Genomic DNA, 16,965 nt, shown 5'->3' with positions numbered 1-16,965 from the left:
CCCAAGCGACCATTTCCAGGTGCTCTGCGGGGCAAGCCCTGGCAGTTCTTCACGCAGCTCCGAACCAGTTCGCCATTTTCAGGGCGGATGTGTGCACACGTGGCCTTTCAGTACTAAGAAACCTGGAATTAGCGCTGCTCCTTGATTTCCTATGCACCGCCCTTCATGTGGTTTAGAACGCTCTCCACACCAAAGATAACCTGGGCCGGTGGCGGGCGGGTTCTGTCACTTTGCCCGCATAGGCTAGGCTGGGTGTAGCAGAAGCAGAACGAGGAGGAAAACGTTGAGGTGCACAGTACCGTTTCTGAACGTGCCTCCACGTTAATGCCTCTACTTTAAAAACAAAACGCTCCCTGCCAATCTAAAGAGGAGGAAACCATTTTTAGCTCGGCCCCAGCCCATCGCCTGTTGTGTTTATTTTTTTTATTTTCAGGGGGCTTTTAATAGAGGGCAGGTTTTAAAAGAAGCGATCCCCGACCCCAGTCGGAAATAGTGCCGTCCATTCTACCGCCTCACTCCGCTGCATGTGTGTAGATCAAGCCCACGAGCCCGTTTGCGGTACTGAAGGACACGGGAGGCGCAGGCGGCAAAATTATTCGGAGTGCAGGTGGGCTGGGCATAAATTTGAATGCTTCTCTGTAAAAAAAGAAAAAAGAAAAAAGTCCCTATGTATGGTAAACCAGCACATAAGGCGCGCGCGCGCGCGCGCAGCCCAGCATATTTTGTAATGTTCTGGGGTCTCTCGGTCTGTGGTTAGCTACTGCTCCTATTCTGTTGTATTGCTTTTAGTTCTGTTATTATTTGATTGTTTGGGACATTGTTTGTACTTTATGAACCGCTGTGGGGGGTTGTGTGAAAAGAAGCATAGAAATATTTTTAAATGCGTACATACATACAGAAAGATGATGATACTACTAACCACTAATGCCGGCGCTAAAAATATAGCCACCGCAGCTCTTGCAATCTGAAGTGGAACAACCCAGGATTCTGACACGGCCATCCACCATCTTACTTTGTTTAACGCCATCAACTCTGTTAAAGGAGGGGTAACAACTCCTGTGTTAAGTTACTCGGGGCACGATCCTATGGATGTTTAGACAGAAAAAAGTCCTACAACTCCCAGCAGGACTGGCTGGGGGATGCTGGGAGTTGTAGTCTAAACATGCATAGTACTGCGCCCTCATCTGCATTCAGTGTTTTTGAGCATGAGCCGCCAGAATCCTAGTCTACTCAGGACCGGGCGACTCATTAGGGAGTCCCACGCACGCACCCCAACAACCCGTTTCCCGACGCCAGTTGCTTCCCCAGCCGAGCTCTAACTCAAAACTTAACATCCACTGAACGCGTCCTCGGCTCCGGCTGGCCGCAAAAAAAGTATTATTGGAAAGGTGATCCGCGGAGGTCTCCAAGGCACTGGGGTGGGGACGGGGCGCTATTCCCAGCCAGACCGATCCGCCACGCCAAGGCTCCGCTTCGGAATTTATGACGCGGGTTCTGTTCAGCATGTGCGCACAGCATCTTTCTAACCATTAGGTAATCACACCTCCTAGTAGAGAAAAAAACCTTCCAGTAAGACCTCAGCGCAGCACCGGTTTGCTGTGCTAGGAAAGATGGGGCGGGGGAATATATTTTGGCTTCTGCAGCCTCCCAACTGCCCCACTACTCCTCCCTCTCTGCCCTACAACACCCCTTTCCGCTACAGACCTGGAACAAGGCGGATCCGGCATTGAACTGCGTCCCCTAATCCCACCCCCGCCCGCCCTCGCCCTCTGCCCGCTGGTTCAAAAAAGGGGGGGAACAAAACGGCAGCTCCTTTGCCCATCCCAGCCCAGCGTGAGGGCAGCGCGGGCCGTCAATCTCCCTCTTTGTCCCGACCCCCCTTTTGTTCCCCAATCCAATAAGCGCGGCTTCGCGGCCCCTTCCCGGCGGTTCCTTTCAGAGCCGGCCCAGCTACCACAATGGGCCGCTGCGCGCAGCGCGCTCCCCATTCAGCTCCTTGGCACCCGCTCCTCGCCCGGGACAAGGGGATTACAGCGGCCGTGCTGCTGCTCCAGGCTGGAAGGGGGAACTTCCGGGCACGGAGGGCCAGGCTCGGACACCCGCAGCCCGCCTCGCCCACAAAGCTACGCCCGTTAACCCAGGATTAGTTAATCCGAAGTATGCTGCCCTTGGGCCCGTACCCTTAGTGGGGACGGGGTTGAATCTTCCTTCCACTCAGGGCATTTAGTGAACGAGAAGGAACCAACCACGGACACACACACACACACACACACCTTTATCGTTAACCAGAGTGTTAATTAGTAACTGTGGGCATATATTCAAATCCCTTAATGCGGTTTAGTTACCCCTGTTTAAAATTCTTCAACCAAACTATGATCAGGGTAGTAGTGGATTTCCCACGGGACATACTAAAACGAAGCTCAAGAGCGTTCTTTGGAAAATGGCAGCTATCTGAATACGAATTGATCTATGTTTTCTCACCCTTCCTCCAAGGCGGTGAGGGCGGTGGGCACGATCTGAGCCTACCCAGGGAGGTGGGTTAGGCTGAGGGTTAGCCATTAGTGAGCGACCATCTTAGGGGCAGCCATAAACTTTGCGTCTGAGTGGGGATTTCAACCTGGCCTGAGTCTGCTGCGTGGTGGTGGCAGGAGCAGGGGTGGCCCTACCCTTAGGCAGAGTGAGGCTGCGGGCCCCAGGCAACAGACGCTGAGGGGCCGAGACGTGCTTGACGGCAGAGCTGTGTGTGCCACACAGCCCACCCTGCATCCCCTGAGCTAGCCTGCTGCCCGCAGGTGCGGAAGTGGAGGACACTGTCCTGGGGCCAGTGTTAGACTCAGGTGCAAATCTGGTCAGATTCTGTACGTGGCATGGGGAGGGGGGGCACCACCTTGTTCTCCTCCTCAGGCAGCAAACTGTCTTGGGCCAACCCTGGCAGGAGGGTGCCCTCGAAAGAAGAGGGAAGGGTGAGGGGGCAGTTGGGAAGCTTCAGAAGCATTCATAAATGCCCTCTCCACCACTCCTATCCTGGGAAAGAGGTGCCGTGGGTGTGGCTCCAGCTTCCCTGAGTAAGCTAGAACAAGGCCCCGGTGTCGGTGTGTGTCTCTATTTTAAGCATGCGCATGGGATACAAGCAATAAGTGAAAAGGAAGAACAATGCCTGAGATGGAGCCAGCCAGATTGCCCGCGCAGGCACTCGCTTCCTGCCAACACATCCCCTCCCGCCTCGCCAAAGCGAAGCTTGGTGTGGATATTGCACCTGGTTTATTGGATCCTTTAACTCCTTGCAGCGGTGGCTACATCAATACACTGAATAAGATACAACAAAGGGCTGGCTCGAGGCTGCCTCCACCCCGGCTTTGGCTTTGTACAAGCGAAGCTGCTTTTTGGCAGCGCCCGGCCTCCATTCCGCACCGCCGTCCCTTGGACGGCCGTGGAGTCTACAGGGGACTGCGCCACGCCCCCCTCCCCGGAGAGCTCTGGGGAGCCATTGCGGAGGCTAGAGGGAGCGGTACCAGGCCGGGGGAGCGTCCAGGTCGCAGAGTCTTTCCTGCAGAGCGAGTGGGACCGCGTTCTTAGACGTGGCGATGGGCAGGCGCTGGTGGCGCCCAAGGCACTGTTGGCTCATGACAAGGCGGAGCTGGGAGGGCCGAGCCAGGCTCTGGGCCAGCACGGCCAGTCGTGGGTCTCCCGTCGTGGGGGGCGCGACGAAGCCCTGCTTCCCTGGGGGAGTCTCTCTGCCCCCAAAGTGTCCCAGCCCGGTCAAGCAGGCGGCACAACGCTGGGGCAGAAGGCGGTCCCGGAGGAGCGGGCCGCTTGGCGGGCTGCCCCGCCTCTGCCCTGGCTCTGGAGCGCGGCCTTGCGGGAGGCGCTCCGTCGATCGGGGCTACCAGGCTCGGATGCCCTGAGTGCACGAAGGCCCGGCCGCCCCCTGGTGTAGGGGCTGAGCGCTGCTGGGGAAGCCGGTCATGTTCACGTAGGGCCCCGCAGGCGGCTGCACCGACGGGCCCCCGCTGCCGGCCGCCGGGTAGCTGCAGCCGTAGCCGGCGCTGTACGCCGCCGCGGGGGAGCCGCCGTAGGCGTAGTTGGGGAAGCCGTTGTACGGGTAGGCGGCGCTGGCGTTGTAGGGCGCGCCGTAGGTCTGCGAGCCGCCCAAGCACGGCTTGCCGTCCCGCACCAGCACCGGCACGGCCACCCTGCGCGGCGGCGGCGGCTGCTGGGGCGCGCCGGCCGCCGGGCCGCCCAGTTCCAGGGCCTTGTCCTGGCGCTGACGCTTGCATTTGTAGCGCCGGTTCTGGAACCAGATCTTCACCTGCGTCGACGTGAGCTTGAGGCTGCTGGCCAGGAGCTCCCGCTCGGGCGCCGACAGGTAGCGCTGCTGCTGGAAGCGCCGCTCCAGCTCGAAGACCTGCGCCTGCGAGAAGAGCACCCGCGGCTTCCTCCGGCCGCGCGCCTTGGGACGCTCCGCCGGCGACGCCTCCTCCGCCGGCTCCTTCCCTGCAGAGCGGGGGGAAGAGAGGAGGAGGAGAAGGGGTAGTAGTGCCTGGGGGAGGGGCGCTTCGGATTCAAGAGCATGCGGGCTGCGGGGAGGGCACGGATAGTATCCAGTGTTAGTCCGGCGTAAACCCATTGAAATGAATGGGACTTAAGTGAGTTGTGACGAACTTTAGTCTCATTCATTTCAATGGGTCTACTCTACATAGGACTGACATAGGACAGTATCCAATGTATCCTCGCGCAATACACTGAAGGTGCATGATGAATCCAGCCCCCTTGTAAAAAACTCTCCGTGCACCCCATTGTCACCCCGAAGCAATCTGCGGGAGGGGGGTGACCGGAGACAGGGAGGCGTTCTGGGGCACCTGAAGGAAGCGCCATCCCTTCTCTGCGTGTGTGTGTGTGTGTGTGTGTGTGTGGCGTGGCCTTTCCTGGACGACAACCCCCTGCAGTGGCGCAGCGGGGCAATGTTAGACACTGGAGCGCAGGTCTTGCGGGGTCCCCCTCTGTAGGTCCTCCCCTTCCCGGCTCATCATTTTGCGTGGGGCCTGCGGCCCCAAAGCACCTCCTGCGCTTGCCCAAGTGGGCTGTAGCCCACGGAAGGTCTGGCCCCAAGAAGCCCCTCGGTCTCTTGCAGCGCCATCCGACGCCTGTTTTCCCCGAAGGAAGCCCCCCTATACTCAGTGGGGCTTGCTCCCAGGTAAAGCGTGCAAGCGATCGCAGCTACGGCTCGTTCGCTGCAAGAGGCTTAACGGCGCGGGCTGCCCTTTCGGAATCGCTTTATTGAAATTCAAACCAAGCTGGCAGCGGAAAAAACGCACCGCTGAGTTGATGGGAGGAGCAACCCGGGAAGACAGACAGCTGTCGGATCAGGGACCCGGTTCGCCAATGATCGGAACTTCAGCAGGCCGGGTCTCCCGCTGCCGAATATGGCCGTTGCCTCCCGGCCTTCTGACTTGGGAGCAGCCGCTGGGCGCTGAAGCTGCCCGGCGTCTTCGGGCAGCCCAGCGCAAAGGAGCTGAGCCGCGCGGAGTCGAGATCAACGCTCCGGGGACTGGGAACCAGACCCCTCTGTGCCACACCAAGACTGGCTGCGGCAGTCGGAAGGAAGCAGGGAACGGGGAAAGGGGTTCGTGCCCACTTCGCAAGCAGATGGCAGTCTTTAGGCACCCCAAGACCCCCCCTCCCTCCTTCCGCTCGGCTAGGCCAGGCCCGTTACTGGCAGCGCAGAGCGCAGGCTTGGCATTCTGCGCCTCGGACAAAGTCGCCTCTGGAGGACCCCAAGCGAGGGTCTCTCTGCCTTTGACCATCGCTCGACACTCCCGCGCCCTAGGTTTGCCCTTCCACAGAGGAGCCAGGCCTCCCAAGCTGGCCCTCCTCCTGTCCCCGCGGCCGAAGGCCGAACTACTTCGCGCGGCTGGGCCTAGCTAGGCATTTTCTGCCCTTTTCCTTGGGAAGTGGAGGGATCGGCCTGAAGCAAAAAAGCGAAGTCCCCTCCCCGCTTGGAGCTGCAGCCTAATCCGGCGCGTTTCCTCTGAAGCAAGTCCAATGGGACCTCCTCTCAAGGAACCTGTATGGTAGGATAGCACACTCCCTGGCAAACTTAGCCTGGGAGCCTGTCCAGTTGAACTCCGGGGGTCTTCTGTCCGAGGAAACATGCGCAGAGCTGCAGTCGGACAACCCACTCCGATGCCTCTCACGGAATGGTGGCAAGTCCCACCAGCGGGCTGAATCACCCTCCCAGCGCAATCCTAAGCAAGCATGTTTACTCAGAAGGAAGTCCTCCAACGTCCAAGGGGGCTGATTCTCTCGTCAGTGTGTTTCTCATTGGAGCCACAGCCTTGCAGCCGCGAGAAGAGAAACCTGGTCGGCCTCTGGACGGCGTTTCAGCGTCCCGACGTGATCTGGAAGCCGTGGATCTTGTCCATCCTATTCTAGCATCCCCTGGGGAGAACCTGACTCCGCTTGGCGCCTGGGCAACCCAGGCGTTCGGTGCGTAAAGGGGACCTTTTCGGGGTGAGCATCCCGGTCGCAGGCCTTCGAAGGTGGGGAATCCCGGGCAGTTCTGATGGAGGGACTGGGGCGCTGGCGTGGCCGGCCGCGGGCAGCAGGCAGGCTCTGCTCTTCCCCAACAATGCCTCGCTGAGCTCACGGGGCCCCAGCCGTGCTCGGCCTGGTACTCACCGGCTCCGGAGTCGTGCGCCATCTCGCCCTCCTCCAAGAGGCCCTTGGGCTCGCAGGGGCCCCGCAGCATTGCCTGCACGTAGCTCCCCGGGGAGAGCCCCCCGCCTCCGCGGCTCTTCTCAGCCGGCGCCGCCATGGCGCTGAGTAGGGGCAACTTGTCCTCGTCGTCTTCGTCGTCCTCCCCGTCGGAGAAGCGGCAGCCCAGCAGGCAGGAGGCCACGGCCGCGGCGGGGAAGGGCGGCTCGAGGGGGGCCCCGAGGCGCTGCTGCTGCTGCTGCTCCAGCTTAAGAATGTCCTTGACCGAGAACGGGGTGGACGTGGCGGGACTCGGGAGCATCCTGAGCGGGAGGGGGAGACGGGCCGGCCCGGCTGGGTGCCGAAGGGCCGCTCCCGCCAGCGAAGCCGCCGGGCTACGGCGCGTCCATGCGAGGGCTGCTCCCAGGGCTTTGCTCGCAGCCTCTGCGCGGACCAGCAGCCGGCTCTGGACTCGGAGCCGCCCCTGCGGCCGGGGCGGGCGCGTCACGGCGAGGAGGGGCCGGGCTGGGGCTCGGGCTGTGCCCCCATTGGAAGGCGGGGGAGCGTGAGCCGGCCCCCTGAGAGACCCTGCCCGAAAGGGGGACCTGCTCGCTCGGACCCAGAGGCCTGCCGCGGGCCAGCCGGCGGCGAAGTCCGCGCTAGCCGGGCCACGTCGGGCCAGAGGTGCCCCGCAGGCGTCCGGACACGCGGGGCGCCCTGGAGGCGCGAGGCGGGGGAGAAATTGCCGCAGGAAGAGCCGGCTGCGTGTGTGGGCGAGAGCGGCTGAACGGAACGAGGGGACTGAACCGGGGCAGCCTCCGGCCCCCTCCCCATTGCCAGGCCGGCCCCGCCTTTCCCTGGTCAGCCGCGTTGCCACTCCCTTCCCGCGGCTCTGGAGAGCGCCGTCTCGCCCCTCGGGGATTCGGGTCCTTCCTTTTTTCTTGTTAAACTCCGGAAGAACAGAAAGAAAGGGAACGGAAGGAAAGGTAATTCACTGCGGGAAGGGAAGGGGCAGCCGTGCCCCCCCCCCCGGGCAAGCTGAGCTGCGGGGCCTTCCTGGGACAAATGGGGCCCAAGGCACGCGAGAAGGCGTGCGTGCGTGCGCGAGGGGGGGGTGGGGTGGCGGCGGCTGGTGATGGGGGCCGCAGTAGAGGGAGCGAAGGCAATCTGCGCAAACCGTAGTGATGAACTGCTGGCCTTCAACTTCAGGTCGACTTTCTTTCAGTTCTGCCTCGGAAAGAACTGAACGAAAGCTGCCCTGAATCCTCCCAAAGGAAGGAGTGTTCAGTCCTCGCCTGCCCGCTGGGAGACGCGAGTTCCTTTCTGTCTTTCTTTCCCAAACCAGACCTTTTCAAGCAGTTGTTGGCAGTGTACCAGTGTTAGTGTACTGTAGAAGAGTGAGAGAATCACGGGTGAAGAATAATAGTGGTAGTAGTAATTATTATTGTTATTAATAATAATAATAATAATAATAATGGCTAATGATAATATGTAGTAATATGTATTATTTTGGCTAGATGTCGTCATAACCACTGGCTTAGATAGTTTTAAACTGCTCAGATTAAATGCGGATAGGACTTTTAGCTATGCTAGCTAAATTGAACCGTCTCCTACAGACGCCGTTTGTGTGAGTGTGTGTAAGTAAAGCTGATAAAATACAGCCGGTGAAAGCCATCCCCTCGATGTTCTGACTGTGAGTTTCCAGTGGCACCTGTCTGACCAATGCCGAGACCAGAATGCTCGCGGGTGGGGGTGGGTTGCTTCAACATGCAATGATGATCGGAATTTACTCCCATAATGTGTCCGAGCTTAGTAAGGGGCGCCAAGTCTTGTTTCTTTCCTGCCATGACTTACTTTAATTTTCTTTCTTTTTTTCTCTAGTGGCTCCCCCCGGAGCCAGACATTTGAAGAGGGGAACAGACAGGCGTGCGGGCGGGCGTGTGTCTGTGTGAGTGTGTGCATGTGTGAAGAGAGACCAAAAAGAAGGTAGACAATTCTGAAAATCACCTGGCTCATGAAAGTTATTTTAAAACAAAGCCACCAAAATGATTTCGTGTAGTTATGCAATGACGTCAATGCTATTTAATTACCGCTGATTAATTTTAATTAATGTTTATGAAATCCGTGCAAAGCTTATTAATTTTCCTTATTGCTGGCTCCACTGCCCTCGCCTGGGAATAGATGCAGGCTGCAGCTGCAGGATTCAGGAGAGGTGAAGGCAAGGATGGAAGCTTTGCAGACTGGCCGGGTGAGTCCTTTGCAGTTAGAACCGCTTCCAGGCTCTTATTTTCTAACCTGCCACCCCCCTTGCTCCTCACCCCCCCACGTCCTCCTTCAGGATCTTTCTTTCTTGGGGGGGGGGAAGAGGGAAATATAAAGCCTCAAAGTACCTGCTCCATGGGAGGGGGGAGAGAGAAGAGAGGGGGAGGAATTGCACATACTTAGTAGTGGGGTTCTCTGGGAGGGTCCCCAATTAAACTATGCATTTACTTTGGATCGCTGCTCCTGGGTTCCAAGGGAAGCTTCAGAAAAAGTTACTTTGTATTAACGGGAGGCCTCGGACACTTGGACACACGATATGGGATTTTATTTGGCCGTAAAGGACCATTGATCAAATAAAATGAATAGGTTTTTATAGAAGAGAGTCAACTTTTCTATGAAAGTTGCTGGATCGTGCCCTTTGTTTTTAGGCTGTGGAACTCTTACTTGGGGAGTATAATAGGCGTTACTTCTCCCATCCTTGTCGGAGTGCTCCCATTGATGGGACCTAACTTTACTAATTGTAAGCATTAATTCCCAACAATCAACCTAGATCCACCGATATGGCATTTATGTTATCTATGCAACAGAAGCGGTGACATTCTTCATATAATGTATAACAAGGCCTCCACTGTGTTCTTATTTTTGTTCGGAATTAAGGAGTGAACTCCGCAAATTCACCTCTATGTGGGTTCTTTGCTTCAAGGCAAGGAATTCCGTTTAGATAATAAAAACCAATAAAGAGAGGGGGAAGAGGTGATGGTGTGGAACAGATTAAAACCCCACTCGCCCAAATGGAGTGTCTGTGAAGCAAGTTGTCTAACAGATTTCTTGCCAATTAGTAAGGATTTGCCTGCAAACGCTCCCTGCAGTCATTATGGATTTCACCACTGATGGTTGCTTGATATTTCTATTACTTATATAATTGCCGGAGTATTATGCCCAAACTTGTAGCCATCACCACTGAAAACGAAAAGAGCTATTTACATATGTCTGTGCGTGAGGCTGCAATCCTATACAGATTTAGCCAGGAGTAATTCCCATTGAGCTCACTGGGGTTGTAAGCATGTACAGGCTGGCATGTAAACGAACAAACACCACATCCCAAACGCATTGCCATGGAAGGGGGTCCCATGTAATTTATTTGGCAAAATAACTCCCAAGTAAATTATCTCCTGATAACTTAACTTCCCCGCTTAAGCAGTAATCCAAAGCAGTCTTAATGTTCCACTAACAAAAGTGTGATTTACATTTCAGTAAACTCTGTCTGGGATGTGGCTGAAAATCTTTAGCAGCGAAGAGACAAGAGCCTATTTTATTGGACAAATTCCAGAGGAAAACACCCAGTTAGTCGATCACAACAAAAGCAAGAATATCCTGTGGAGGTAAAGATGATTGTAGGCTAAACCTTTCTTGGACTAGAGCTCATTTTGTCAGATGCATAAAGTGGTCACCTAAGTGGATATGTATGTAGTGTGCATATGCACCGGCTCAGGTACGTACCCTGGGTACCAAAATAAATACATAAATAAATGCTTGTTTGGTATGCTGTGTTTTTTTTAAAAAAAAAAAAGATCTGCAAGACAGCATGTGTCACAGTGCCATACAGAGAGGACAAATAAATAAAAGATCCAATAATTTCAGTGTGACTGGTGATGAACACGAGTAGCATGATCAATGGCATAATAAACACCTTAAAGACAGACAGTGCCTACTGCAGCAAAAACAACAGAGTCTTGCCAGCATCTGAAAGACAAACATATTTATTCCTGCCTAAGCTTTCGTGGACTATGGTCCACTTCATCAGATGCATGGAGCGTTATGCAGAATTTCTCGTTTTGATACAGTACATATGGTGTGTGCATGTGCTCGCATGTTGGTGAGGGGGAGAACTGTAAACAGTGAGGTCAGAAGGAAATTAAATGCAGAACTTGATCAGAGCCAGAGGCTGCTGAGTTAGAATTCATCAACAGGTTTCATTCTATCGCCAAAGGCTTTAATCGGGATAATGGATTTTTTAAAAATTACACTGCATGTGTTAATTCAGGATGTTTGTTTTATCAGCAACAACTGCACTGCAAATGACTACTATTAATGTGTTTGTCACTTTCTGCATTTAATTTCCTTCTGACATCACTGTTTACAATTCTCTCCCCCACCCCATTATGTACTGTATAAAAATCTGAAACTCTCCATAATAGTTGAAGTGGCTAATGGTCCACGAGGGCTTATGCCAGAATAAATTTCTGAATGAATTTCAGTTTGGCAGCGTCATGCCAGAGTTTCCCTTTGAAAAGTTGTTTTGGTTGTCATCCTCATCCTCAGAATGTTTTGACTTTTCAAATCTGCCATACAGCTCAGACATAAAAAATGGTGGGGCAGATGGAAATGCTCCCCAACCATTTAAAAAACTATTTTTATTGTCTGATTTGTCTATTAATTTTTTTTTTGCACAGAGACTGGCTCCTTTCGGTCCGTGTAAATGGCATAAAGGTATTGTTGGCAGACAATGGCATACACTGCTTTAGTTTAGAAGCCCTGGCTGGCATGGTGGCCCAAGTAAATATGGGGCCAGGCTTGGTGCCGCATTCGTTTATACTCTCCCGATATTACCGTGACACACTTACCGCTGCTTCTTGCATTGCTTGGTCTTTTGGCCTCCATTTGTTAAAGAAATAAAGAAATCCACCCGCCCCTCTCTCTGTATTCAGGGTTATATATTTATCCACTTAAGTGACCACTTCGTACATCTAAGGAAGTGGGTTCTCACCCGGGAAAATTTATGCCTCTATAAATATGTTCGTCTTGAATAAGGTGCCACAAGACCGATAGTTGTTTTCACTTCACTGGAGGACATGATCCACCCAGACAGTATATCCTAGGAAGGCCTATTTTACCCCACTCCAGTCTGGTTTCCCTGCCCGGAGACCCATGCCAGCCGCTCTACTGTGTTCTGAATGAGGGGCCAGCTCGGGACGGTCGGCGATCCGTCCACTTGCCAGGACGGATCCGGACAGTGTGATTGAGTTCCAGGGCCGAAGCCCTTAAGCTGGCATGGGAAGGGATAAGCGATGGGTGGCAAAGCGCACCAGCCGAGTGTGGTGCGCGGGTCTCTGACTGCCTCCAGCTGAGGATCCGTTGTCCTGAGCGGCTGGAACCACTGGCTTGTTCAGCTCCCTTCGGGCCGGCTTAGTGCGGCGGGGGTTCCCCGGGACTGTGCTGCAGAGAGCGCTCGGGGCTCGGGCGATGCTGACAAAGCGCCCTGAGTAGAGCAAGAAGAGGGACGCCTCGCTGTCCAGGCTGCGCGAAGGCGAAGGGGACCTCAGCAGCCGTCAGCCCGGTCCGTCCTTCCCGGGTGCGGAAAACGTGCGATCTCTTCGCGACCCAGGCGGCGACCTGGCGGACGGCGATGCGCGCTCGCCCAGTGTGGCGAGGTGTCTCCTGGGCCCGCGCCGCCGGCCTCCGCCGCGCCTCTTCAGCCCCTTTTCCGGGCCTGGGCGCCGGCAGACCAGAACGCTTCCGTTGCTTCTGGAGAAACGGAGAAACAGAGCCGGGCACAGGGGGCCCCGGTCCCAAAGCTTGATCTTGCCTAGCGCCTTGACTTCCCAGCCGCGCCGCCGAGGGCCGGGACCGGGCGCCGGCGCTGCGGCAAATCCGCGAAAACAGCCGCGCGTCGCCCCTTCCTGGCCCGGGAGAAGCGGGGAAATCGGGAGGCGCAGAGCGGGGACCGTCGCGAGTCGCAGCTTGCGCGCCTGGGCCGCAGAAACCCCGACGGGCGCCACACGCCGCTGCCCACTCCGACAGGCTGGGCTGGGCTGGGCTGGGCTGGGCCCTCTCCAGCCCCTTCTCTGCTTCCCTCGGTGCGCCTCCGGCGGGGCGACCTCCTCCAGTCGCTTCGAGAAAGCACCTTCGGGCTCTTCGGGCAGCACGGGGGTGGCCCCCCTATCCCGCGCCAACCTTGTGTGAGAGCGCGCGGGGCGGCCCTTCTCTTTCCGGCGAAGTGTGCCTTTCCTCAAGCCCCGCAAGGCTTTCTTGGCCCTTCGCTCAGCGTCCGTCTCCTCTGCGCGCCAGGCCCATCTGGGCTCCTCCGACTGCTCCAGGCAGGCCTGTGGAGAAATGTTTCGAAGGGATAAATGAGCGGGAAACGAGGCGCCCCACCCGCCCCCGCTGCCGGAATCCAGATATTTAAAAAGTTCCGGAGCTTTGATCATTTAACGCTCCTGGGATTTCTTTCCCAGGGAAGTCCCTGGCGCAAGTCTCACCTATGCCACGAACTGTCTCGATGATCTTTGGCAAGCCGTCGGTGAGCGGGCGGGAAACAAATCTTTCCTTTGTCTCTCCCAGCCTCAGTCCCACAATTGCCAAAATGGGGATAATAATCTTGACTTATCTGTGAGGGTTACGAAAGCCCCAAACAAAACACGATGTATGTAAAGCGCTTGGGGCGGTGCTCGCAATCCCATGAACATATAGTAGGGAGTGAACCCTGCTAAACACAGTGGACCTTACGTTCACGTCAACACGGGTAGGTTCGCGCTGTAAAAAGTGGTCTGTACGTTTGATTTGCTGCTGCGGCTGTATTTAATTTCCACCTTTGGCTGGAGGCTTCCTGTCCAAACCGTGCCTGACCGGCTGGCCCAACGTTCCCCGTTTGTCTTGCAGGACCACCTTAAGTGCCAGTTATTTCAACGGGTCTACTCTAAGTAGGGCTTACGTTGGCTTTTACCCCGTGATTCAAACCACGCTTGCACGAAAAAAGCCCCCCGTAAACGTGGCTTGGACCCGGGAGCAAGGCAGTAAGTCTCTGACCTCTATTTCCCAGCAGGCCCGCTTCAGGAATTGAACGTTAGGGGCTCCCGCAGTTAGAAACGCGGAAAAGGTTTGGCGAGCCAGATGACGTTCACGTGCGCGCTGCAAGCTACAGGGAAACACACCCGCGTTTCAAGCTATAATTACGAAGCTCAAGAGGCGTCCCGCCGCCTGAGTCGGACTGTCGCGAACGTCCATGTTCTGTCCTTGAACCCAACTGCGTGACCCCGACTGGCTGGAATGGCTCACGATTGCCCCACGATGGTGCCCGTTTCCTTGCCCGGGGGGCGGGGGGGGCGGGGGTAAAGAGTTTGTAGTTGGATCCCAACCAGTGGAGGCTGGCGGCTCCAATCTCGGTGGGGCTGTGCGGCCATTCTGGGTCTCAGTCAGAACTCTAAAGGAGCTATCCAAGGTGCTGAACCCCATCCCCAGAATGGGTCCAGCACCCTGGATAGCTCCGTTAGAGTTCTGACTGAGACCCAGAATGGATTTACAGCATCCCCGAAATTGGAGCCGCCATCCTCCACTGATCCCAACTCTGCAAATCGCAGGGGTTCTTGGCCTTGCGGCAGGCCTGTCGCCAGGGGTGGGGGGGCCGCCCCTAATGTTCTCTGCACCCTAACTTTTTTTTTAACAAACCAATAATTAATACAGTTTACAATTCTGTCTTTAAAAGGCATGCAAACCAGATGAACTGCTCCCCCTCCTTTTTGGGCGCCCCCCCCGAACTTTTAGGCTGACTACAGGACTGACTTGGGGTCGAAAAGCTTTAAATTTTACCGCTTTTTAAAACACACACACACACACACGCAGGCGAAAGCTATTGTTTTGTCGAAAGGGGACTGGGAGAGTCAACCTTCCCTTCTTTTCGCGGCTTCTCCAGGCCGCCCTTTGCGCGCGTCGCCGCGCCGGAGAAGTCGACGGCTGCTGCTGCTGTTGCGATATTAATGGTTATTGTCTCGAGCAGCCCATTAGCTTTTTGGCTACCCACCGGCCCCCTCCGGCTTTAGCGCTGCCTTGTTGTCCCAGCCGCGCTGCGCACTGTTTAGACAAGGGATTAAGGTAATGGATGGAGCCGGAGTCCTTGCGAGGAGGGGGGGCGGGGGGAGCCGGAGCAGCGGCCGGAGCAGATGGAATCAGCCTCCTCATGGGCCCTAATGGATCCATCAGCCCCGCGGGCCAGGGTGAGACCCATCGCCGCCGCCACGTCCGGCCGCTAATGGCCCCAATCGCAAGCCGCACAAACAAACAAACAACCAGGTACACCTTGTTTCCAGCCGGGCCACTTTGATCTGCCCTTGGAGACTTCCGGGGGTCTGTACGACGGAAGCTAGGAATGGGAGCCGAGACGTCTCGCTGGGTGGCCTCAGACAAGCCGTGATTCCCTCAGCGCCCCTTCCCCAATCTGGTAATATGGGGAAAATAGCCTCCCTTGCAGGGCTGTCGTGAGGGTTGCCCCAAGTTCTCTCTCAGAGTGAAGATCTTCAGCAGGGTTTCTGGGAAGTCAAGAGCCCCTGAAATCAGCAAGACTTCCATTAACTTAACTCAGGAATACGATTCTGCAGAGAAGCACGCTGGGTTCGTACTGAGGACAGAAGCTGACTTTGGCCCTTCGAACATCTCCCGGAAACTTTGACATCCCTGCTAATAAGGAAGGCTCCTATACGATCAACAAAATCTGAATCAGTTAAGAGTATGTTTTTTCCAGCGGATTACTCGATCGATTAAATCTGCATTACATAAGAAAAAAAGAATCTCCTTCGTTTTTCAGAAGAAAAAGAGGCACTCCCGTTCTGTCACACTGGAGGGAATGCCTCTTTGAAAAATGGCATCTACTGACTGCAGTTTTTATTAAGTAGTTGTATTAATACATTAACAAATATGCAACGTTGACCGATTAATCTACAGCATCCTTTTAGTTAATCAAAAGGCTTTAATCGTTTAATCTGCCCGACGAATGTTGCAGCCTTAGATTTAATTAATTAGAAATTACAACCTCCCATATCCAAACAATAAGGAGAATTGGAGCTTCGCCCGTAACTGGAAGGGTGGGAAGATGAATTCTGCGCGGCTCACTCGTGTGGCATGCTTACTGGGAAGGGAGTCCCAGGTGTTCAACAGGTTTTAACTCCCAGCTCAGTGGGGATGGGGTTGCAGCCTAAGTTTGCAATCTTACATACAGCTGGGAGTAAGTCTCACTAAAGTCGTTAGGGCTTACCTCTGAGTAAACGTGTATAGGATCGCTCTGCATGGCGCTTCAAATGTGAGTAGAGCCAGGCAATGGAGAGGGGGGCCAGGCAACCTGCCCATCTGGAGTATGACCCTTTGGGAGACTTAGGGTGCTTTGCCCCTCTGCTGTCTCTCTGCGCCGGCAGGTCCAGACACCAAACCCGGCCACGCGCACCTTCAGGGATGGCATCTTCTTTCAGCCCTCCTCCCTTTCCGATCCACAAATCTTATTGTTATTATTTGTTATTTTATTGTAGCTATTTTAATTGGATAGTGTTAATGTGTCTTATATTAACTGTAAACTGTCATGAGCACATTTTGTGGAAAGGCGGTTTAAAAAAAATCTATATAAGTGAATACAAACTCTAAACCTGTCGCGCGCACGTTTCGACTGAATTAAGCACAGTTGAGTCCCATTCATTTCGAACCGAATGTTTAGGTGGTGTTTCAGTGTCTTCCACTGACATCATGGAGACTCCTAAATGCCGAGTGCGGGTGAGAGTTGGGGGTGGGAAGCAACAAGATTCATCTCCAAAAGGGACACTGAGTCCGGGCACCACCTCTTTCGCAGTCTCACTCCCCTCTCCCGCAGTTTGTGTGCACGTGTGAATGTTGTTAACGCCCACTCGAAGGCTGAAGAGAGCCGTTTTTAAATGGAATGTACATTCGGGCCGGTGACTTTAGCCCCTTTGATTTCTCAGTTAAACTATGGAATTCACTTCCACAAGACCTAGTGATGGTCACCAATTTGGATGGCTTTAAAAGGGGATTGGACAAATTCATGGTGGATAAGGCTACCAATGGCGGCTGGTCCTGATGGCTCTATGCCACCTCCAGGATCAGAGGCAGTATGCCTATGTACACCAGTTGCTGGGGAACATGGGCAGGAGGGCGCTGTTGCACTCATGTCCTGCTTGTGGGTTCCTGTAGGTGGACAGCTGGCGGGCCACTGTGTGAACAGAATGCTGGACTAGA

The 16,965-nt window shown here is 55.1% G+C and overlaps 2 protein-coding genes and 1 long non-coding RNA gene across 3 annotated transcripts; 1 reads left to right on the top strand and 2 right to left on the bottom strand.

Moving 5' to 3' along the window:
- Positions 1 to 2,260: 2,260 nt before the first annotated feature.
- NKX2-3 (NK2 homeobox 3) lies at positions 2,261 to 7,141 on the bottom strand. The gene is made up of 2 exons (XM_084846646.1): positions 6,679 to 7,141; positions 2,261 to 4,494 (listed from the first exon to the last, which is right to left on the bottom strand). Exons 1-2 carry the CDS (start codon positions 7,013 to 7,015, stop codon positions 3,884 to 3,886), a joined length of 948 nt encoding a protein of 315 aa, XP_084702772.1. The 5' UTR covers positions 7,016 to 7,141; the 3' UTR covers positions 2,261 to 3,883.
- A 167-nt stretch (positions 7,142 to 7,308) lies between these two features.
- LOC146351142 (uncharacterized) lies at positions 7,309 to 10,498 on the top strand. The gene is made up of 3 exons (XR_014789525.1): positions 7,309 to 7,679; positions 8,875 to 8,941; positions 10,210 to 10,498. It is a non-coding gene; the product is annotated as an uncharacterized LOC146351142 (long non-coding RNA).
- LOC146351141 (uncharacterized) lies at positions 10,068 to 15,496 on the bottom strand. Its single transcript, XM_084846647.1, has 2 exons — positions 11,124 to 15,496; positions 10,068 to 10,844 (listed from the first exon to the last, which is right to left on the bottom strand). The coding sequence occupies exon 1, from the start codon at positions 13,161 to 13,163 to the stop codon at positions 12,285 to 12,287; it is 879 nt and encodes a 292-aa protein (XP_084702773.1). The 5' UTR covers positions 13,164 to 15,496; the 3' UTR covers positions 10,068 to 10,844; positions 11,124 to 12,284.
- Between the last annotated feature and the right edge of the window lie 1,469 nt (positions 15,497 to 16,965).

The sequence above is a fragment of the Heloderma suspectum genome, chromosome 3 (assembly GCF_057233095.1).
Source record: "Heloderma suspectum isolate Gila_16-S chromosome 3, 16-S_ref, whole genome shotgun sequence".
Classification (NCBI taxonomy): Eukaryota; Metazoa; Chordata; class Lepidosauria; order Squamata; family Helodermatidae; genus Heloderma; species Heloderma suspectum.
Note: the sequence above shows the minus strand (reverse complement) of the source record. Positions and strands in the feature narration are given on the sequence as shown.

What these genes read in the sequence shown, in the direction of transcription:
- LOC146351141 (XM_084846647.1), bottom strand. Translation starts at nt 13,163, where the DNA reads ATGATCAAAGCTCCGGAACTTTTTAAATATCTGGATTCCGGCAGCGGG.
- NKX2-3 (XM_084846646.1), bottom strand. Translation starts at nt 7,015, where the DNA reads ATGCTCCCGAGTCCCGCCACGTCCACCCCGTTCTCGGTCAAGGACATT. An exon ending in GGCGCACGACTCCGGAGCCG is followed by an intron (nt 4,495 to 6,678) that starts GTGAGTACCAGG and finishes CCCGCTCTGCAG; the next exon opens with GGAAGGAGCCGGCGGAGGAG.